General features: G+C 40.6%; 3 protein-coding genes across 7 annotated transcripts in view; 2 read left to right on the top strand and 1 right to left on the bottom strand.

Moving 5' to 3' along the window:
* LOC118362833 (sodium-dependent multivitamin transporter-like) overlaps positions 1–24,039 on the top strand; it is a 90,280-nt gene that overhangs the window by 59,094 nt on the left and 7,147 nt on the right. The gene's annotated exons all lie outside the window — the stretch shown is intronic.
* Positions 102–16,694, bottom strand: scml4 (Scm polycomb group protein like 4). Of its 3 annotated transcripts, none has more exons than XM_035743476.2 (8): positions 16,435–16,694; positions 8,109–8,332; positions 4,878–5,007; positions 4,566–4,766; positions 3,854–4,012; positions 3,091–3,309; positions 2,710–2,855; positions 102–2,056 (listed from the first exon to the last, which is right to left on the bottom strand). In XM_035743476.2, exons 2-8 carry the CDS (start codon positions 8,325–8,327, stop codon positions 1,931–1,933), a joined length of 1,200 nt encoding a protein of 399 aa, XP_035599369.1. In that variant the 5' UTR covers positions 8,328–8,332; positions 16,435–16,694; the 3' UTR covers positions 102–1,930. The 3 variants fall into 3 exon arrangements, with proteins under 3 accessions (XP_035599369.1, XP_035599370.1, XP_035599371.1); XM_035743477.2 differs by lacking the exon at positions 16,435–16,694 and adding an exon at positions 9,353–9,506; XM_035743478.2 differs by lacking the exon at positions 16,435–16,694 and adding an exon at positions 8,809–9,097.
* On the top strand, positions 16,030–22,649 carry afg1la (AFG1 like ATPase a). 3 transcript variants are annotated; one of them, XM_052486535.1, is made up of 13 exons: positions 16,030–16,183; positions 16,636–16,844; positions 17,005–17,056; positions 17,190–17,291; positions 17,451–17,581; positions 17,835–17,934; positions 18,043–18,101; positions 18,413–18,495; positions 18,691–18,761; positions 18,958–19,058; positions 20,080–20,220; positions 20,621–20,728; positions 22,065–22,649. In XM_052486535.1, exons 1-13 carry the CDS (start codon positions 16,057–16,059, stop codon positions 22,197–22,199), a joined length of 1,419 nt encoding a protein of 472 aa, XP_052342495.1. In that variant the 5' UTR covers positions 16,030–16,056; the 3' UTR covers positions 22,200–22,649. The 3 variants fall into 3 exon arrangements, with proteins under 3 accessions (XP_052342495.1, XP_052342496.1, XP_052342497.1); XM_052486536.1 differs by lacking the exon at positions 22,065–22,649 and adding an exon at positions 20,942–22,058; XM_052486537.1 differs by lacking the exon at positions 22,065–22,649 and adding an exon at positions 20,865–22,058.

The raw sequence follows: 24,039 nt of genomic DNA, 5'->3' as shown, positions 1-24,039 counted from the left end.
ATTGGATAGGTAGGTGTATGGATAAATTATGACTGAGGTGACCAAAACCAGTCAATAAGCACATCCAGCATAATTAAATATGTATTTTACAATGGGGGCTTTTATTTGGTATTGTTGAAGGGCTATGTATCATGATGGAATATTCAGTAAATATTTACACTTTAACAGTTATATTCAATCAGATTATACCACTTACATGCCCCTGCAAAGCCTACTGCAGTAAGGCATGTTGCCCCATTCTACATTTGCAACGATTTCTGCATGTAGCCTATGTAGCCTAATTTCCAATGCAAACATGGCTGTAAAAAAAGGATAGGCTATATATACTGTTTGACTAATTCAAATATACTGAAGTAGCCTGTAATAAATCATGTTGCATCAGGAGGGAGCAGAACTATCTGAATTAACATATGATTGTGTCACCATGTGGACACATTTGGTAACGTTTAATTCTTATTTTTCCATGAATCCTAAGCTTCATTTCATTCTGTAAATTGGTCGATATCACAAAGAAAGATGCTCCTCAAACCATACCTTGTCCCCTTAATATTTTCTTAATTTAATACTTAGGATACACAGCCAGGTTAAATACACACATTTGAGTGTTTTCCATTTAAAACTCACAACACAAAAGCAAACATGAGATATTCAATACATTGAGAATTTCTTTTAGCACCAGTACAAGTAAACTCATCCATACATTGGTCATTCTCTGACTTACAGTACATCTTTCCAACATGATTTTCAAAATAAAAGACATCGTCCCAGCTTGATTTGACTTGGCATGGCTAACATGTAATCATATACAGCAGCATTCACATACACTGGTTACTAAAATGTACACATACTGCCAAACTGGCACACACAAGCAATGCTATATGGCCTCATAACCCAATACTGTAGGTCCTTAGACATTTTTCCCGGTGAGTGTTGTCATCCCTTATGCTCTCCAAATCTGTTTCAAGTAGGATAACATAGTAAAACATTTATATAGTAAATATCCACACAATCAAGTTTCAACGAATTTGTGAGGTGTCTGGCGATGATAATTATTTGACAATCTGGTATATTCAACTAGAAATGGCTCATTGTCATGTATTTGAGCGCAAACATTTTTTTTGGACAATTCTATCAAAATAGTATGTAAAACAATATGCAAAGTCATTTGTATTTCTGCACTGAGTTTAGTTGACATTATTTTGTGTAAAAAAAAACAGTTTAATAATGTTTAACATGGGCTTAAATTCCTGTTTCTAATCACATGCTTCACAATATGAGTTTACATTGATGTGTATAGAACTTGAAAAACCATTATGTGGAACTGTATCTGTAGCTTCAACCCTATGACACATTCAAATAACTTTTGTGAGGGTATAGAATCAAAACAATATGGGACAATTTTTATCTGTTTATCACACATTTGTGAGGCCTTAACTACGTTTTTAGAAGACCAAGTATAAATAATAGTTTATCTAAAATAATTCACACTTCTCAACAGATCATAAATGTGACTTGCTATATGCTTTGGGCACATTATAAACTCATTTATGGGACAACTGTATCCTCGAAGTAATATAGTCTACTTTTCCCAATATTGTCTGCCAGTGTATCAGTTATGCATTCCAGAATTTGCATATTGTGGCATCTGTATAAACCAAAAAGTTATTTCAACATCAAAACTAGAATATCCCAAAACGATGTATTCTGTCAGAATACATTTTTTTTCATTAGCTACATAGCATCTGAAAATGCTAAATAATGAGTCAAATATAGCATCCCAAATGGCACCCTATTTTCTATATAGTGTACTACTTTGGAACAGGACCCTTAGTGCTCTGGTCAAAAGTAGTGCACTGTATAAAGGTGCCATTTGGGAGGCATCCACAAAGTTGGGTCCCCACAGATTGATGAAGTGAAAAAATGTTCAGATTCAGAACTTGTTTTGTTTTAGTTTGTCGATGTGATAGCAGAGCTTCAGGGCTGGCCCCAGCTTCAGTCCTAGGTACTTCATGATCATCTCACTCTTTAGAAGTAACAACGCGTTGCCGTCTATCTCCTGTGGGAAAGAAAGTCAGGTTATATCTCCACAAGTAAACTAATCATACACGTGTATCAGTGTTGTTTACTGAATTGACTGAATTAAAATAGAAGAAGTGACCCAAATCCTGGTTAGTATTTCACAAAACATCACATCCAGATATAATCTGATCACTGTTGCAGATCCATCCACTGGACACAGATGTCAGTTCAACATCTAGTTTTGATTTACATTTGGTTAAGTTGTCAACTAACGTGAATTCAACGTGAAATCAACCAAAAAAAAGTGACCATGTCATTGGATTTAGGTTGCAAGTTGGTAGCATTTTTAAAAAATCCCTTAAACTGATGACTTGTTGCTAATCCAAACAGTTTTCCACGTTGATTTAATGTCGGCACATTTTCTGCAGTTGTTGAAATGACGTGGAAACAATGTTTCTTCAACCAGGTTTTGCCCAGTGGGCAGGCCTCAATTTCATTGAGATTTTCTGTGATTCCTCTCACCCAGTCTCCTCGCCTCCTTCTCAACTATATTGGAGGAGAAGGTCCAAGGTTCCTTCCTCTGTTCCTCCCCCCTGACCGTCTCATCCAAGGCGTTTTGAGAAGGTGAGGAGAGAGGATGCAAGGTATCAAAATATTAATTAATTAAGAGTGAGCACAGGGGTAGCCTACATGCTTCCTGAATATGTCCACATGAGGGCCCAGGGAATGGGGGTCAGCGTCTCTGATGAACCACACCACGTCCTCTACGCTCCAGGTGGAAGGGTCCTTACTGGGGGGCACCTTGGACTCCTGGGAGTCCTGAGATGGATTGTACGCTGGATGAGAAAAGAGACAGATAGGTACAGAATAAAGATTTCACTACGGGTCTATTTTACCTGGTTAAGGCATTGTGATTATTGCAAGAAACAAACTTTCCCAAAATCCCCAGGTTTTCCACAAAACCCAGTTGGAAGATCGCCGGAATCAGAAGGGAATAAGCAGGAAAACCTGGTCATTTTGGGAAAATTAACTGAATTTTGCAACTCTAGTCTCCACTCTCCAGTCTCTTACCTATCCTGTTACCTTCCAGGAAAGTATTTGGACTAGACGTCTGTCTACACATGCCCATGGGGGAGGAGCTGTTGGGGAATTGCTGCGAGGAGCGAAACCCATAGGACGGTTTGGATGAGTAGGAGGAGCTTATGGCACTAAAGGCGGAGTCACCTGGGTCCATTGAGTAGCGTTTGTCTGACGGGTCCAGAAGGTACTCCTCTGGCATGGAGGTTTCAGCTGTGAAATGGATGGAAAGAAATTACATTAGTAAAAAAATATTTGCGATACTTTGAATCACTTTTGGATAGAAGCTGAAGTCTTTGAAATATGTATTTAAAATGCCGTTCTGTGCTTTAATTGTCCAATCCGAAGCAACAAACGCACATGTTTGGGGAATTGAGCCTAGGATATTTCTGGGGGACATGGGAGTGTTCTAGGTAGTCTTCTGGCATGGAGGTCTCAGCTGTTTGGGTAGGAATACAGGGATTTTGATAATGGATTACTAGGGATTACACAAGTAAAACACCAAATGATGTGTATTTCACAAATTGTCATTCTGTGCTTCCATGTGCAATCTGAAGTAATATAGTACAATATTTGGGGAACTGAGCCCACTATATTTCAGAGGGACATTTTTTCAGAGGCTCTTGTTAAGTTACAGGACTGTGTTTTCTAAGAAGTAATGTACAATGCATCACATCTGCACTCCTGCCTACATAATTGCCCCTTGTAGGATAAATAAAGTATTTTGAATGTAATTGAATAAACGACAGTACATTACCCTCTGATTGGTAGGAGGCATTATGCTGGGTGATTGGTTGGTCGCTGAAGAGGTTTTCACAGTGTAAACTACGACAGAGCTTCTTGAGGAAGCGTAGCACGTAGCCAACGCTGTTGACCACAGGCAGACTCAGAAGGTGCTGCTTCCCATCGAAGGTGGCTGGAAATCAAAAGGAACACTTGATTAACCTAGAAACTTTGTTGATTTCCTATTGTAGTAAAGCTTGTTGCAGTTAACCTTGCCCTAGGCGACACATCTCTACAGCCATGTCTCAAAGCAACAAATGTCACCCTATTCTAGAGCCTTATGGGCCCTGGTCAAAAGTATTGCTCTCTACACTGAGTACACAAAACATTAAGGACTCCTGTTCGTTCCGTGACACAGACTGACCAGGTGAATCCTGGTGAAACCTTTGCTCCCTTATTGATGTCACTTGTTAAATCCACTTCAGTCAGTGTAGACGAAGGGAATGAGACAGGTTAAAGAAGGATTTTTAAGCCTTGCGACAATTGAGACATGGATTGTTTATGTGAGTCATTCAGCGGGTGAATGGACATGAGACAGGAAGGATACCTCATGGTTATTAGATTATCAAATGAGTGTATGCCAATTTCTGTTATTTCCCTACGGGCTAGTTCTACTAATGAAATAAATGAATATAAAAACAGAAATCTCAGTTACACTACATACAATCTGTGGGTTTATGTTATACCTGATATTTTCTCTCCTCCGTAGCCCTGTGTGAGGAGAGTGAACACAGCTTTCTGCTGGAAGGCACTGTCGATACACCCCTGGACAGCCTGCTGCAGCACCACGGAAGGCCTGTCAGGCCCAAAATGATCTGGGAGCTGCTGCAGCTTCTTCCTATCCAGGTTAGGACCCATGTTGGCCTGCTTGTTTATGTAGATACACACTGCAGGGAACACAAAGAGAGAGAGAGAGAGACACCCATGTTACCCTGCTTGTTTATGTAGATAAACACTGCAGGGAACACAATAGGAGGGATCGAAAAGGAGTGGCCTACCTGTGAGCACCTGGGGCGTGGCAGAGTGGGGGATGGTCGCAGCATCCTGGGGGATGGAGCTCATGTCTGGTTCTGGGGTGCTGCTGGGAGGAGAGATGGCCAGGGGAGTCATCACCATCCTGGGCTTCAGCTGCAGGGAGACACAAGGCTAGGATCTCAATATCTACAGGGTTATTTGTACACAGTTTAAATGGATCACTTGTAAATAATGGCATTTTATTCCAGTTTTAGGTAGCAACAATAGTCTAAAATTATCCTGTATGGCTCAGTTGGTAGAGCATGTTGCTTCCACAGCAGGGTTGTGGGTTCGATTCCAGGGGCCACCCATACATAAAATGTACGCACACATTACTAAGTAGCTTTGGATAAAAAGTATTCTAAATGGCATATATTATTATTAGTAGTAGTACTATGATTATTAGAATATTATGGTTCGCAATTTGCATTAGTTAACTGTCACGATCGTTGGAATGAATGGACATCTTTTTATTACTAAGTGAAACTCACAGCAAAACAAAACAATAAACCTCAAACGAAACGTTTGGACACACCTACTCAGTCAAGGGTTTTTCTTAATTTTACTATTTTCTACATTGTAGAATAATAGTGAAGACATAAAAACTATGAAATAACACATAAGGAATCATGTAGTAACCAAAAAAGTTTAAACAAATCAAAATATATTTTATATTTGAGATTCTTCAAATTAGCCACCCTTTGCCTTGATGATAGCTTTGCACACTCTTGGCATTCTCTCAACCAACTTCATGAGGAGGAATGCTTTTCCAATAGTCCTGAAGGAGTTTCCACATTTGCTGAGCACTTGTTGGCTGCTTTTCCTTCACTCTGCGGTCCAACTCATCCCAAACCATTTGGGTTGGGGTCAATTGGGTTGAGGTCGGGTGATTGTGGAGACCAGGTCTTCTGATGCAGCACTCCATCACTCTCCTTGGTCAAATAGCCCTCACACAGCCTGGAAGTGTGTTTTGGTTCATTGTCATGTTGAAAAACAAATGAAAGCACAAACCAGATGGGATGGTGTATTGCTGCGGAATTCTGTGGTAAGCCATGCTGGTTAAGTGTGCTTTAAATTCTAAATAAATCACCAACAGTATCACCAGCAAAGCACCCCCACACCATCACACCTCCTCCTCCACGGTGGGAACTACACATGCGGAGATCATCCGTTCACCGACTCTGCGTCTCAGAAATTACACAGCGGTTGGAACCAAAAATCTTAAATTTGGGCTCATCAGACCAAAGGACAGATTTACATTGCTCATGTTTCTTGGCCCAAGCAAGTCTCTTCTTCTTATTGGTGTCCTTTAGCAGTGGTTTCTTTGCAGCAAATCGACCATGAAGGCCTGATTAACACAGTCTCCTCTGAACAGTTGATGTTGAGATGTGTCTGTTAATGGAACTCTGTGAAGCATGTACTTGTGTTGCACTCTGAGGTGCAGTTAACTATAATGAACTTACCCTCTGCAGCAGAGGTAACTCTGGGTCTTCCTTTCCTGTGGCGGTCCTCACGAGAGCCAGTTTCCTCATAGTGCTTGATGGTTTTTGCGACTGCACTTGAAGAAACTTTCAAAGTTCTTGACATTTTCCTGATTGACTGACTTTGTCTTAAAGTAATGATGGGCTGTCGTTTCTCTTTGCTTATTTGAGCTGCTCTTGCCATAATATGGACTTGGGTTTTTACCAAATAGAGCTATCAAATAGAGCTTCTGTGTACCACCCCTACTTTGTCACAACACAACTGATTGGCTCAAACACATTAAGCAGGAAACAAATTCCACAAATGAACTTTTAACAAGGTCCGCCTGTTAATTGAAATGCATTACAGGTGACCACCTCATGAAGCAGGTTGAGAGAATGCCATGAGTGTGCAAAGCTGTCAAGGCAAGGGGTGGCTACATTGAACCATCTCTATTATAAAATATATTTTGATTTGTTCAAAATGTTTTAGGTTACTACATGAATCCATGTGTGTTATTTCATAGTTTTGATGTCTTCATTATTATTCCACAATGTAGAAAAAAAACTGGAATGAGTAGGTCTGTTCAAACATTTGACTGGTATTGTACGTGTACAGCAATTTGTACACAAAACAAAAATATAAACGCAACATGTAAAGTGTTGGTTCCATGTTTCATGAGCTGAAATAAAATATCCAACAAAAAGCTTATTTCTCTCAAATTTAGTGCACAAATTTGTTTACATCCCTGTTAGTAAGAATTTCTCCTTTGCCAAGATAATCTATCCACCAGACAGGTGTGGCATACCAAGAAGCTGATTAAACAGCATGCTCATTACACAGGTGCACCTTGTGCTGGGGACAATAAAAGGCCACTCTAAAATGTGTCGTTCTGTCACACAACGCCACAGATATCTCTAGTTTTGAAGGAGTGTGCAATTGGCATGTTGACTGTAGAAATGTCCACCAGAGCTGTTGCCAGAGGAATTAAATGGTCATTTCTCTATCATAAGCCGCTTCCAACATCGTTTTAGAGAATTTGGCACTATGTCGAACCAGCCTCACAACCGCAGACCATGGGTATAGTGTCGTGTGGGTGAGCAGTTTGCTGATGTCAGCGTTGTGAACAGTGTGCCCCATGGTGGCGGTGGGGTTATGGTATGGGCAGGCATAAGCTACAGACAACGAACACAATTGCATTTTATCGATGTCAATGTATTTTTGTGCATTCAAATTGCCGAGTCCCTGAGGCCCATTGTGAGGCCCAGTTTTTAAAAAGGTTTCTGTGACCAACAGATGCATATCTGTATTCCCAGTAAAGTGAAATCCATAGATTAGGGCCAATCGATTTCCTCATATGAACTGTAACATCTATGAAATTGTTGCATGTTGCGTTTATATTTTTGTTCAGTGTAAATAAAATCACTTTTTATGAAATTATTCACAATATTCCCTATTCTTATTGCGACACTCACCAATCACTTAAACAATGCAGACATTTTTGCTAGGCATACACAGTGGCCAATCAGAATACTAATCAATTAAACAAACCTACCTCATGTTAAGTCTTTTTCAGACAAATATGACCCCCACTAAATATAAATGAAATGGGGTCTGTCTTGCTACATCATCATATGCATTTTTAAACACACTGCATCCCCATTGCCACCCCCCTTCCCCTCTCTTTCCCCCCATCCCATCCCATCCCATACCCTCCTCTTCTATTCCCCTCCCTTCCCATCCCTGACACTGACCTTGAAGCCAGGCTTTCTCCCCCTCTTCTTGGGAACTTTGAGAGGAGGAAGGGAATCAGGGTAGTGGGTTGGAAAATCCATCTTGCGATGAAGTGGGGGTCTCCCTCTCTTCCTGCCGGGAATCTTTCCTGGCTGGCTGGGGAGGAAGGAAGGAGACACTGCAGGCGACTGCATTTCACTGTTGTTGTCTGCTTTCTGTGCTGCTGCAAGTACACTCATTGGAGCTGCAGGGAGACATACAGGAAGGAGGGAAACACAAAGGGAGATACAATAATAATAATTTAAGACTGCATGGCTTGTAATCTAAACCACTGTTAGTGCACACGTCGTACATCAACATTGTTCTTTCATAGAATCAATCATCTCTTCACATATAACAAACATACACATGCTACATAAGAATCTATTTACATTGTGCCTCCATAATCCAGCTACAGAGGCGGATGTGGAAAAAAAGATGCTGTCACATAACATTAACCACAACAACAGTAAACAGAAGAGCCTGCAAGACATTCTGCTGCAGGGCACTAATGCAGCCAGCTACAGAAAATTGAGTTGAACACTAAAAAAACAGACAACACAAAAGGCAACAATGCCTAAAGCAAGTTCCCCCTGATGGAACAGCTCTACCACCCAGTCCATCCTATCTTCATTGTGAGCCCCAACATTCTGGCTGCTTGTCTACCAGCGCCTCCGTTACCTGATCTCCTCTGATCTAGAACGCTTGAGAAGCAAGCTCTTCCCTTCTTCGATCCCTTTTAGAGTCCAGATCCGCAGGAGAAGGTTCTATGCACAGCACACTCCCTCAGCAGGCTGTGAAAGCCATTTTGCCTATAGCTGCTGTACTGTACGTGTTTCTCCCTGCTCCCTTCGTCTCTGCTGCTGCTGCACGGCACACAGGCTGGCTGGCTGGCTGCAGACATCTCATTACACTAATGCATTCAGCAGTGGCAGAGGGAGGGAGGAATTGATTTCACTACACAGCTATGAACTACCATTACGATGACAGTGCTCACCCTAATCTTTAAAAAAGCAGCAGCCTCAAGTGCCATCCTACTGATGAAAAAAAAAATTATACATACATGTCTCATATATACACAGCACAGAAGGCTATGCACACAGGCACTGCTAAATTATAACAGTGGTCAGACTATAGCAGTAGCATGCAGCATGCTTCATCCTTCCTTCATGCAGACAAAGACAATGAAAAATAGGAAGAGAAGACATAGCCAATATGCACACACCATCAGAAAGAATGAGGATTGGAGAGTATATCCCTTTTCAGTTGATCTCCTACTGAATCCTCCTCTGTTCTGTCTGTGTCTGAGTGTATTTGCCTGCTTCTAAATCTCTTGAACCGCAACGCAGAGTGGAATATCCAAGCAGGGCAGATTCCACTGTAATGGTGTGTGTGTGTGTGTGTGTCTGTGTCTCTGCCAGAAACGTTCTACTGTTGTCATGGTAACAAGCCTGTAACACCATGGTGGCTGTAACTCTCATGTTTTGCCGCTTGAGTCAGTTTCCCTCAAAACTGGGAGGATGAATAATGAGTACAGAAGACATCCTCAAACCAACCGCTAACTACAATAGGAAATTAATTAAGTATTGAGTGTGTGCATATGCTACCGGTCCAAAGTTGGGACACACCTTCTCATTCAAGGGTTTTTCTTCATTTTTACTATTTTCTACATTGTAGAATAGTGGTGAAGACATCAAAACTATGAAATAACACATGGAATCATGTAGTAACCAAAAAAAGTCTAAATATATTTTATATTTGAGATTCTTCAAATAGTCACCTTTTGCCTTGGTAACAGCTTTGCAAACTTTTGGCATGCGGTAATATTTTCCCATCTTGAGAGTAAAAAAAACAAAAAACTATAGTAAGTGCCTCTCCAGCTGAATGAAAAAATGAAAAAAATCTATTTGTATTATCTTATTTTATATCGATTTAATCAAAAACTATACATCGTACTCCACAGTATGTCAAAGTGTAGGTCTATGTAAGTCGTCTAGGTGTAGCAGGTAAGGCGGAGTCAGACGCAGGACACAGAGATGAGTAATTCACGTAACTTTACTCAAAACATAAAATATTCCAAGAAGGAAAATAATCAAGCTCACAAATACAGACCAACTTACAACGAACAAACACGCACAAAACCATGGGGAACCAAAGGGTTAAATAAGGAACATTTAATAATGGGAATGGAAATCAGGTGTGTACAATGAAGACAAAACAAATGGAAAATGAAAAGTGGATCGGTGGCGGCTAGAAAACCAGTAATGCCGAACGCTGCCCGAACAAGGAGAGGGACTAACTTCGGTGGAAGTTGTGACAGTCTAGGTCTTGTACTTCCAATGAGTGATATTATACGGCTCTACAATGGATGGTTAGTGGTGTTACGTTTGTTTGTGACCAAGTGGGATACTACCACATCTGGGAAAAATCCATTTGGAAGGCCCTCCAACTGGTAATTACTAGTTAAAATCAGCCATGAATCCCCTTGTGACACAGGGAATGGAAGCTTGTGGTGTGCAACAAGGAGGGGCAACTGAATGCAAGATTCACAAAAACAAATGAAATTGTTCAAATAAGTCTAGCCTGTCTATCTATGGGTAGGTAACAGGGTTGATGTTACGCTCATTTTCACCACAAAACACCAGAAAATGGCCAAAGTAGAACCAGCTCACCTACTTTTACACTATGATTTGACTATTAGATGTTCAATGTTTCTTTTGAAATTGACCATATTAAAACAAGAGTTCAGTTCACGTAACAGGGTTGACCTTGAAATTATAGACAGATGTAAATGAATCACTAGACACAAAATAAATAATTTACTTTCATAAATTACTAAAAATGCACTTTAGCAAGTCTTCATTCATATTGACAATTAGAAGTATTGAATTCTCCATGTGGACTACACCAAAGGGCACTTCATTTCATATAAAAGTATTTTAAAATTAAACATTTGTAAAAATGTCTACTTAACATATCAAAGGACACTCATTTTGTGGAACGACCCAGTTCTGACCGTTGGAATGTTTTCGTCAAGTTTGTTTGTTAATTTGTCATATGCACATGAAAGACATGTCGTCACTAGATGACAAATACAGTGCATTTGGAAAGCATTCAGAACCCTTGACTTTTCCACATTTGGTTACGTTACAGGCATATTCTTAAATGGATTAACATGTTTTTTTCGCTCCTCAATCTATACACAATAACCCATAATGACAAAGCAAAAACAGGTTTATTTAAAAAAAAAATTAAAACCTAAATATCACGTTTACATAAGTATTAAGACAATTTACTCAGTACTTTGTTGAAGCACCTTTGGCCGCGATTTGAGCCCCTAGTCTTCTTGGGTATGATGCTACAAGCTTGGCACACCTGTATTTGGGAAGTTACTCCCATTCTACTCTGCAGATCCTCTCAAGCTCGGTCAGGTTGGATGGGTAGCATTGCTGCAGAGCTATTTTCAGGTCTCTCCAGAGATGTTCAATCAAATCCAACTTTATTTGTCAGTCGCTCTGAATACAACAAGTTAGACTTTACCGTGAAATACTTCTAACCAACAGTGCAGTTCAAGAAGAGTTAAGAAAATATTTACCAAGTTGACTAAAATAAAAAGTAACACCATAAGAATAACGAGGCTATATACAGGGGGCACTGGTACCGAGTCAGTGTGCGGGGTACAGGTTAGTTGAGATCATTTGTACATGTAGGTGAGGGTGAAGTGACTATGCGTAGATAATAAACAGCGAGTAGCAGCAGTGTACAAAAAAGTCAAAGCAAATTGTCCAGTGGCGGTTTTATTAAATTGTTCAGCAGTCTTATGGCTTGGGGGTAGAAGCTGTTGAGGAGCCTTTTGGTCCTAGACTTGGCCCTCCGGTACCGCTTGCCATGCTGTACCAGAGAAAACAGTCTGTGACTTGGGTGACTGAAGTCTCTGACAATTTTATGGGCTTTCCTCTGACACCGCCATATTGTATAGGTCCTCGATGGCAGGAAGTTTGGCAGTACTGGGCCGTTCGCACCACCCTCTGTAGCGCCTTATGGTCAGATGCCGAGCAGTTGCCATACCAGGCGCTAATACAACCGGTCAGGATGCTCTCGATGGTGCAGCTGTAGAACTTTTAGAGGATCTGGGGAACCATGCCAAATCGTTTCAGTCTCCTGAGGGGGAAAAGGTTTTGTCATGCCCTCTTCACAACTGTCTTGGTATGTTTGGACCATGATAGTTCGTTGGTGATGTGGACACCAAGGAACTTGGAACTCTCGACACGCTCCACTATAGCCCCGTCGATGTTAATGGGGGCCTGTTCGGCCCGCCTTTTCCTGTAGTCCACGATCAGCTCCTTTGTCTTGCTCACATTGAGGGAGAGGATGTTGTCCTGGCACCACACTGCCAGTTCTCTGACCACCTCCCTATAGCCTGTCTCATCGTTGTTGGTGATCAGGCCTACCGCTGTTGTGTCGTCAGCAAACTTAATGATGGTGTTGGAGTCGTGCTTCACCACGCAGTCATGGGTGAACAGGGAATACAGGAGGAGACTAAGTACACACCCCTGAGGGGCCAAAGTGTTAAGGATCAGCATGGCAGACGTGTTGTTGCCTACTCTTAACACCTGGGACGGCCCGTCAGGAAGTCCAGGATCCGGTTTCAGAGGGAGGTGTTTAGTCCCAGAGTCCTCAGCTTAGTGATGAGCTTTGCGGGCACTATGGTGTTGAACGCTGAGCTGTAGTCAATGAACAGGTCGACCGATTATGATTTTTCAACGCTGATACCAATACCGATTATTGGAGGTTTAAATAATGCAAAAACAGTGTTGGAGAAGAAAGTAAAAGTGCAATATGTGCCATGTAAAAAAGCTGGTCAAATCCAGAAACTATAATTTCGAAAACAAAAGGTTTATTATTCTTTCAATGAAATACAGAACTGTTCCGTATTTTATTGAACGGGTGGCAGCCCTAAGTCTAAATATTGCTGTTACATTGCACAACATTCAATGTTGTCATAATTACGTAAAATTATGGCAAATTAATTACGGTCTTTGTTAGGAAGAAATGGTCTTCACACAGTTCGCAGCGAGCCAGGTGGCCAAAACTGCTCTATATATAATATAATAATAATATATGCCATTTAGCAGACGCTTTTATCCAAAGCGACTTACAGTCATGTGTGCATACATTCTACGTATGGGTGGTCCCGGGAATCGAACCCACTACCCTGGCGTTACAAGCGCCATGCTCTACCAACTGAGCTACAGAAGATATACCCTGATGTGAATGTGCTTAAGCAGGAATCAGGAGGATAGAATTATGGTCAGATTTGCCAAATGGAGGTTGGGGAGAGCTTTGTATGTATCTCTGTGTGTGGAGTAAAGGTGGTCAAGGAATCTTTTTTCTCTGGTTGCACGTGACATGCTGGTAAAAATTTGGTAAAACTGATTTAAGTTTGCCTGCATTAAAGTCCTCGGCCACTAGGAGCGCTGCTTCCGAGTGAGCCTTTTCTTCTTTGCTTATGGCCTTATAGAGTTGGTTGAGAGCAGTCTTAGTGCCAGCTTCGTTCTGTGGTGGTAAAAAGATGGCTACGAATAATATAAATGAGAACTCTCTTGGTAGATAGTGTGGTCTACAGGTTATCAAAAGGTACTCTACCTCAGGCGAGCAATACCTCGAGACTTCTTTAATATTAGACATCGCACACCAGCTGTTATTGACAAATAGACACACACCCCCACCCTTCGTCTTACCAGAGGTAGCGTCTCTGTTCTGCCGGTGCATGTAACATCCCGCTAGGTCTATATTGTCCATATCATCGTTCAGCCACGTCTCGGTGAAATATAAGATGTTAGTTTTTGATGTCCCATTGGTAGGATAATCTTAAAACGTAGGTCATCAATGAAACTTGGCCCCAGTCTGTGGTCCTGAGCTGTTTTTCATCAAGGATCTCTCTGTACTTTGCTCCGTTCATTTTTCCCTCGATCCTGGCTAGTCTCCCAGTCCCTACCACTGAAAGACATCCCCACAGCATGATGCTGCTACCACCATGCTGCACCATAGGGATGGTACCAGGTTTCCTCCAGACGTGACGCTTGGCATTCAGGCCAAAGAGCTCAGTCTTGGTTTCATCAGACCTGAGAATCTTATTTATCATGGTCTGAGAGTCCTTAGGTGCCTTTTGGCAAACTCTAAGCGGGCTGTCATGTGCCTTTTACTGAGGAGTGGCGTGCTGGTGTGGCATGGTGGAGTACTGCTGAGATGGTTGCCCTTCTGGAAGGTTCTCCCATCTCCACAGAGAAACTCTGGAGTTCTGTCAGAGTGACCATCGGGTTCTTGGTCACCTCCCTGACCAAGGCCCTTCTCCCACGATTGCTCAGTTTGGCCGGCGGCCAAACTACGGGATGGGTATCCCTAAACCTGGACGGTTGTTGCTAACGTGTGCTAATGTGACTAGAATGACGTTGTATACAGCTATCTTTCCGGGACATAGACATGTCTAATATGTTCAATTAACAGTAGCTATTACAGTGAAAAAATACCATGCTATTGTTTGAGGAGTGCACAACAACAACAAAAATGATCACAGCAACTGGATTGATACATTCACCTCTGAAGGTAAATAATGTACTTACATTCAGTAATCTTGCTTTGATTTGTCATCCTAAGGGTCCCAGAGATAAAATATAGCATCATTTTGTTTGATAAAATCAATTGTGATGTTCAAATGCGGGAACTGGGGTCTACAGTTTGACCCCACCGCTGTCTCTGGCTTCACACCCACCCCGCCCGGCCATCTAGATGTGTGAAAGTTAGTGTATAAGCTAATGATCCATCATGTATGACATTCCTGGGAGTGTGTAAACTTTTATTTTTTAATACCATAGCATTTTTGTATGTTATCTATAGTTCTGTACTTGACAATGTAACAATTCGGCACATTTGGGCAAACTCGGGGCAGACTTGATACAAAATATTCTGTAGTAATGTAATTATTCAACTGAAAGTATGGCCTTTCTCTTGCATTTCAAAGATGGAAAAAAAATTGGCTTTTACCAGATCTAATGTATTATATTTTCCTACATTAATTTCACAATTACACAAACTTCAAACGGTTTCCTTTCAAATAGTATCAATCATTTGCTTCAGGTCCTGAGCGACAGGCAGTTATATTTGGGTATGTCATTTTTGGTGGAAATTTAATTTTTTTGTTATTGAACGTCATTCTAAATCAAGCTCAAGACTTTTATTTTGTCTGCTGCAAAACAACTAAAGTCTGGGCTACAGTTGCTTGATTGACTAGCTACGTTCAGTTCATGTCCTTTCCATTCCCGACAAAGGTTTGTAAGTATAAAAAATATTTGTAACTGAGTAAAGGGAGACGTAAAGTAAGAATTGTATGTGTAAATGTTAATTCATAGTCGTAACATAGGGTTTGTACATTTTACAGATCTAATTTAATGGTTACGTTTCATGTTTCACACACGGCTTTTCTTACGATCTTAACAATTTAGGTATGGACTTTCTTACAATCCTAACATACAGCAGCTATCTGGCTCCAAATATACATTCCGGCTGAATATCCATCTGGAGACATTTCAAAGTTAGTGTTTTTGTTGCCGTTGCCGTGATATCACGAGTCCTACTTATATCAGTACACTCGTAGCAACTTTAAGCATTACAAAAATGATATTTTATCAAATAAACCTCATGTGATAAAATAAATCATTAATTTTTGTTGACCAAATTCGACACTCATTGATTTCTCACTTTCAAACTATTTTCTTGGTGGACAAAACAACGAAAAGAGTGCCACCTGCAGGAGGGACACATTTTCCGCCGAGTTGGGCCTCTCTCTTTTACTACTGCCCTCTCCTGACGCACTTCAGAATCGTTTTGTGCATTTCCGCCTTGTTCAATAAAGTTGGAATTGAAGCCAAAATGGCGACGTTCATGTTGTCGTCAAAGATGTCGCCCTTGGTGTCACCCATCATTAGATTTCTACTGAAAGATCAGTACTATTCCTCGAAAACGATATGTAACAGTGTGACTAACATTTCCAGACGAGGTGAGAATATTATTTTGGTGAGGCAAGAGCTAGATTGACTGCTGTGTGTTGTTCAAAATGAGTACTGACAGTTAGTTAGCATAGCTAACTTCTCTAAACCGCTAGTGTCAGCTGTCAAACTTAATTATATTCATGGCCTGTCTAGTTAGACTAGATAGCGAATTATCTAGCAACCTATGCGCCAATCAGCCATTATTATAATTGCATTTTTAGATAGCTACTTACATTGTTACGGTGCTTACACAACTTACCTTTAGAGACGAAGGAATATCGAATCGCTGACAACCTTTTGGCTTTGGACAGTTTGCTCGCTAAATGAATAACGTTACGTTTCTGCTATTAGCACCTTAACCGCCACATGTGGTCTCGCTAATTATTTAACTAGTTCTAGTACTAATACAGCTTCAGGATGTACCGATAATTCCGATTCCGTGATCTTTTCTACTGCTCAGGCTATTCGACGGATGCTCTCCCCCAGCCGGCTGCAGAAGACAGCAATGCTGCCGCAGCGTACAGCGGACCACTGGAGCACTACAACAGTCTGGTCAGGGATGAGTCGCTGCAAGAGGACCCACATCAAAAAGCCGTGGTTCAGACCTTGGATAAAATGCACAAAACCCTAAGAGGTTACAACAACCAGCCTACGTCCCTCTTCTCGAAGGTAATCTGATTTCTATGCATGTTCATACTGATGTCCATAATACATTATTTGATTTTTACCACTGTCAAAACACATTAAATAAAGTATAGACTATAATCTATAGTTAACCCTATATTCACACAGACTCACAATACATTGAACACTCTATTTTATTTTACAGTTTTTCTCTAAGCCAAAGCCCCCAAAAGGGTACTACATCTATGGAGATGTTGGTAAGTAGTAGCTCTATAATATCCATCTTTGTGCTGCCACTTTAGCATTACATTTATGATATTTCCCTTTTTGACTACATTGCACATTTGAAACAATGAATTATCTTTAAGTTTTTCTCTGTTTTATTTATAGGCACAGGGAAAACGATGGTTATGGACATGTTCTACTCCTACGTGGAGACAGAGAAGAAAAAGAGGGTCCATTTCCACGGCTTCATGTTAGATGTACATAATAGTAGGTTAAGTTGTGTCGCTAAATGGCCATTTGACATGACTTGTTGATCATACTTAATGTCAATAATGAGTTGAGCAATAGATTCAGATTGATTGAACTGAGATCTATGAGTGGGTCCAGAGTCGACTCAATCTTTGTTCTTTTACTTACTGTATTTAGGGATACATCGCCTTAAAAAGAGCCTGCCAAAAAGGAAAGCTGGGAGGATGGCTAAAGTCTATGACCCGATTGCACCAATAGCAGAGGAGATCAGTGAAGAGGCCTGTCTGTTGTGCTTTGATGAGTTTCAGGTGAGGTCTGGGGGATATTCCTCTTACTGATCACTTATAACTACTGTTATACCTTCATGTTATAATTGTACAAAATCATCTGAATAGCGTTAGCTAATGTATGGATGTGATAATGAGGAATCCTGTTTTAGCCAAAGCCTGTTTTAGAGTTGGACTAATAGTTCTATTCTATGCATGGTTCCCAGTTTTGGACGCATGAAAATATAACAGGATAGAACAATATGAGTGAATTTGTTGAAAATTCATTCCACAGGTGACAGACATTGCAGATGCCATGATTCTGAAACAGCTCTTTGAAAACCTCTTTAAGAATGGGGTTGTTGTCGTGGCGACGTCCAACCGGCCCCCAGAGGGCAAGTAGAACATTACATCACAAAACAAATACCTTGTTGAGCTGCGTTCAGCACAATCCATAGAGGACAATCTATACTGATCTAACCAGACCTATTCCTCTCTTCTAGATTTGTACAAGAACGGACTACAGAGGGTCAACTTTGTGCCATTTATTGCTGTGTTGAAGGTAAATAAGAAATACATTTCTGATTTATTTTGTATATAAGACATGTATTCTACTGTATTTTAGTCAATGCCACTCTGACATGGCTCATCCTAATATTTATATATTCCTTAATCCTATTATTTTACTTTTAGATTTGTGTGTATTGTTGTGAATTGTTAGATACGACTGCACTGTTGGAGCTTGGAACACAAGCATTTCGCTACACCTGCCATAACATCTGTTAAATATGTGTATGTGACCAATAAAATGTGATTTGATTTGAAAACATACAGGCAAGGTTTGTCTTACGGTAGTCTGCCTCTTTCATGCAGAACTATTGCCAAGAGCTTCGTCTGGACTCTGGGATAGACTACCGCAGAAGAAACAGACCCTCAGCTGGGAAACTGTACTTCCTGTAAGAACTGCATGGTACAAACCATGGATACAGCAATGAGGCATTTCAATACTCAAATTACTAGGTTATATTTGGTAGTATTTATTTTAATATGTAACTCTTTCTTTCAAGCCAATTTGTGTTTGATCAGTATAGTTTCATGTATTAAATAATGTGGTTCATCATTTTTTGCTATGTTACCCTTTTTCGACACAGCTCGAGTGAACCTTGTGTTGAGGCAATACTGGACAAGCTGTTTGACGAGCTGGCCTTCAAACAGAACGACAGTAAGATGCTTATGTTGTCATTGAGTGTAGATAAAGAGGGATCGGTGGAGCGGTCTATAATTATAGGTGCATGATATGAACACAACATTCTGTATTAATGGTATACTTAATAATATATTGAGCCTCATTGTGTTCCATCATGTTGAGTTTATTACTTGTAATTTAGCTGAACCAGATGTTCATTTTCTTTCTCTAGTAACACGGCCAAGGACTCTGAAACTGCTAGCCAGGGAGGTCAGTCTTATGAAAACCTGTGGGACCATAGCAGACTGTACCTTCGAGGAGCTGTGTGATAGAGTAAGTGACCACAGCAGACTGTACGTTTGACTGTACGTCCTGTGTTACTTAGTTGGTAAGAGTTGTTGGTTCAATTCCCACAGGGATCACATAGGCATACTAAATACAGTGAGCTCCAACAGTATTGGGACACGTGATGTTATTGCTCTGTACTACTATGATGTTAAAGTGCAGAATGTCAGATTTAATTTGAGGATATTTAAATAAAAAAAATCCATCTCAGGTCAAACGTTTAGAAATTACCGCACTTTTTTTTTTAACCCAGATTATTTTGTGAACGATAGAAATGAATGGTCAATTATGTATTGTCATTTTGGAGTCACTTTTATTGTAAATAAGAGTATAATATGTTTCTAAACACTTCTACATTAATCTGAATGCTACCATTATTACGGATAATGATGAGCGAGACAGTTAGATGCACAAATATCATACCCCCCCCCCCTAACTTTCTCACTCATTGTTTACCATTTAATTCAGGACTATCTGTAATCATGGTAGCATCCACATTCATGTAGAAGGGTTTAGAAACATATATTCTTATTTCCAGTAAAAGTGACTCAAATGACACTACATTATGTACCATTCATTTCTATTGAGCACAAAATAGTCAAACACAACCAAAACAAACAGCAAATGCATCCAACAAGTTTGTAGAGTCACAAGCTTGATGCAACCATTGTGTGCTAAGAAGATTGGACCAAATATTAAACTTTTGACTACTTTGATACATGTAAGTGAATTTGTTCCAATACTTTTGGTTCCATAGAATGGGGAGAGTAAATGAAGTGCTGTAGCTTCTAAACGGGTCACCCGATAGGGATGTAAATACCCTCAAATTAAAGCTGACAGTCTGCACTTTATCCTCGTAGTCATTGTATCATTTCAAGTCCAAAGTCCTGGAGTACAGAGCCAAAACAACAAAACATATCACTGTCCCAATACCTTCGGAACTCACTGTATGTATGCACTCCCTGTACTGTAAGGGGCATACTTATACATGATGTGTTTTGTATTCTAGCCATTGGGTGCCAGTGACTACTTGGAGATTTCCAGGCAGTTTGATACTGTATTCATCAGGAACATTCCCCTGCTCACTATGAACAAGAAGACTCAAGCGAGACGCTTGATCACGCTTATCGATGCCTTCTATGAACACAAGGTAACATTACAGACCACTTAGTTTTCATTTATGTTATTTATTTGCACCTAATAAGAAACCAAATCAACAAGCATACTCATACAGGGAGGTTGAAACAGAGGGCTTTATTTCTAAGCTCGAGGCTGGATCATTTTAATATAGTATGGTTTATAAGGAAACTTTTGTCTTTGCTCCATAAATTCTTATCTCACATCTTCTATTATTGTAACACATTGCGATTGTTTTTTGAGACTATCCTTTGATATGAGTGTGCTTTTTATACGTACCGCTGAGGTTTTGTGATTAGCATTGTTGGATGCACTTTTTTTTGAGTTGCTAAAAACTAGCCTGTTCCCAGATTTAGGACCAGGCTTGATGAGAACAACCACTGTCAGTAAATGTCTCATCCTGGGTCCCCCAGGTACGAGTGGTGATTCTGGCCGATCACCCTCTGGATGACATCTTTGTACACGACGGAGATCACGAACACCACCATCATGAACTCATGGATGATCTCAACCTAAAAAAGGTACAAATTGAAGCCAAATACTCCCAACATTATTTTCTTGATCTCTAACTTAGGTAGAGAGTACATGACCTACAATATACTGAGTGTACGAAGCATAAGGATATTGAGTTGCACCCCATTTTTTACCTCGGAACAGCCTCAATTTGTTGGGGCAAGGTGTTGAAAGCCTTCTTCAAGGATGCTGGCCCATGTTGACTACAATGCTTCCCACAGTTGTCAAGTTGGCTGGAGGTCCTTTGGGTGGTGGATCATTCTTGATACACACAGGAAACTGTTGAGCATGGAAAAACTCAGCAGAGTTGCAGTTCTTGACACACACAAACTGGTGTGCCGGGCACCTACTACCATACCCCGTTCAAAGACACTTAAGTCTTTTTTCTTGCCCATTCACCCTCTCTCTACATGGCACAAATACACAATCCATGTTTCAATTGTATCGAGGCTTAAAAATCCTTCTTTAACCTGTCTTCTCCCCTTCATCTACACCAGGGGTCTCCTAAAAGGTTAACCGCAGCCCACCTTTGAGTAGCTCGCCAAACAATTCTGAAAGTATATGTGATTTTCAAGTACTCCACCGTAAACTGTCATTAACAAATATCATTTGTATCTATTATTTGTTATTTTCAAACTTTCCCATTAAATGAGCAGTAGCAATACAGAATCATCACTCTACTGGCGCCTTAGAAGGCATATTCTTTTGCTCACTAGATGCACAATTAAAGGGCCAGATGCACAATTTAAGGGGAATTTCTTCCAGAACAAAGATAGAACATTCTATTTTGTTGTTTCTCTATGAACAATTGTAATTTTGAGAGTGAAAGACAAAAAAAAAATACAACTGAGAACATAATTTGGGAAAATGATAAAACAATTTTGGGGATGGGGGAAATCACAGATTTTATAGGGCCCCTTAGTGGTTTATTAACCATTTAGTTTACCAGGTATATTGACAGTACATAGTGCACTAATTTCTCTGGTACACTAAAGACACTGGAGAAGAGAATAATGTGCTTATTTGAAAGCTGGAAAAGTATCTTGCGACATGTTTTATTTTTTAAAAAGTAGTTAATCATGCTAGAAATGTTTGGAGCCCCCTGATCTACACCGATTGAAGTGGATTTAACAGGGGACACCAGTAAGGGACCACAGCTTTCACCTGGTCATGGAAGAGCAGATGTTCCCAATGTTTTGTACACTATGACCTTCTGTTTGTTGACTTCTCAGCTTCTCTCCAAAACTGCTTTGTTCTCAGGCTTTAGGAAAATACCAAACACTCTCACTAATGGTGTTTTTCTATTGAATGCATTTACACCCTCATGTGTTGTTCCTGGATCAGGATGCAGCCAGTGAGTTGTCTATCTTCAGTGGAGCAGAGGAGATCTTTGCCTTCCAAAGGACAGTGTCTCGCCTCACTGAGATGCAGACTGAAGAGTACTGGCTGGAAGGGGACAGGAGCACCATCACCACGTAGCTGTACAGTACCCCTCACCAACCCTCCACTACCTGCAAGGACAGTGAAAACCACCTCACCAGTACAGACTATCAGTTAATTTGACGGGATCAGTTTGAGCGTGGTGAGGCGCAGAATCACCAATCATGATCACATATAATAAGTGTGATTTGTAGATCAGTGATTCTACGCCGTCCGACTGCAAAGTAGTCCATCTCAAACATGCACATACACTACCACGAGGGACTCCAAACAATGGAATATATTTATTATACTAAGAAAGTATGACTTCAAGCCTTTATGATTTTACTTTGCCATTGCACTTTACAAACTGACCATATTGTGCAGAACATTTTAAGTTAAACCTTTATCTGTGGATTTCTTTCTATACTGTACACATACGGTAGATAGGGTATATTGTGTGAATGACTTTTCAAAAAAGTTAAATGAAATACACTTCTACAAATGGAACTACTGGTTCAAGGTACATTTGTTATTTTATTGATATCTTATAATGAAAAGGATTGTCTATTTTAATAAGTGATGTACTGTATTATTTTATTGAGACGATCATAGAGTGATGACTACAGTATGGTTCACATGGATGTATGTAAGGCTGCTTGTCTCTGATGTTGAAAGCAACATCCTGCCTTCTTCATGGTTTTTAAGTTTTATTTAGCAAACAGATATGACTGTAACCTGAGTGCCAGCCTATGCTGTGCTGTCATGCCACCTCTTTGTCACTCATTGTCAAGTCAAATAATTGGAGTGGGAAAGAGTACAAACATCTAGGATCAGGCTAGGAAACACAGATTACTGGGCACAATTGTGTAGTTTGACATGACATACACTTTATGACCAAAAGGAGGTGGACATCTGCTGGTCAAACATCTCATTCCTAAATCATGGGAATTAATATGGAGTTGGTCCTCCCCTTTGATGCTTTAACAGCCTCCACTCTTCTGGGAAGGCTTTCCAGTAGATGTTGGAACATTTCTGAAGGGACTTGCTTCCATTCAGGCGCAAGAGCATTAGTGAGGTCGGCACTGATGTTGGGTGATTAGGCCTAGCTTGCAGTTGGCGTTCCAATTCACCCCAAAGGTGTTAGATGGGGTTGAGGTAAAGGCTCTTTGCAGGCTAGTCAAGTTCTTCCACACCGATCTCGAACAAATTATTTCTGTATGGATTTTGCTTTATGTACGGGGGCATTGTCATGCTGAAACAGCAAAGGGCCTTCCCATAACTGTTTCCACAAATTTGGAAGCACAGAAGCTTCTAGAATGCTGTAGCATTAAGATTTCCCTTCACTGGAACAAAGGGACCTAGCCCAAACCATGAAAAACAGCCCCTGACCATTATTCCTCCTCCACCAAACTTTACAGTTGGCGCTATAGATTCGGGCAGGTATCGTTCTCCTGGCATCCGCCAAACCCAGATTAGTTTGTCGGACTGCCAGATGGTGAAGTGTGATTCATCACTCCAGAACGCGTTTCCACTGGCAGCGAGCTTTAAGCTACTCCAGCCGATGATGATCTTAGGCTTGTGTACGGCCCATGTCATGAAGCCCCTGACTAACAGTTATTGTGCTGACGTTGCGTTCAGAGGCAGTTTAGAACTCGGTAGAGTGTTGCAACCGAGGACAGATTCACTTCAGCACCCGGCAGTCCCATTGGAATTGTTTTTTGACCTACCACTTTGCGGCTCAGCCGTTGTTGCTTCTAGACGTTTCCATTTCACAATAACAGGTATTGTAGATATTTGATGGTAGAGTAGTGGCCCGAAGGAACACTTAATGTATTGTATAAAGTCTTATGAAATGTCATGTAATATTTAAAATTGCGTATGACCACTGGAAGAGTAT

The sequence above is a fragment of the Oncorhynchus keta genome, chromosome 29 (genome assembly GCF_023373465.1).
Source record: "Oncorhynchus keta strain PuntledgeMale-10-30-2019 chromosome 29, Oket_V2, whole genome shotgun sequence".
In the NCBI taxonomy this organism is placed as follows: domain Eukaryota; kingdom Metazoa; phylum Chordata; class Actinopteri; order Salmoniformes; family Salmonidae; genus Oncorhynchus; species Oncorhynchus keta.
This window is presented reverse-complemented; position numbering and strand designations above follow the sequence as displayed.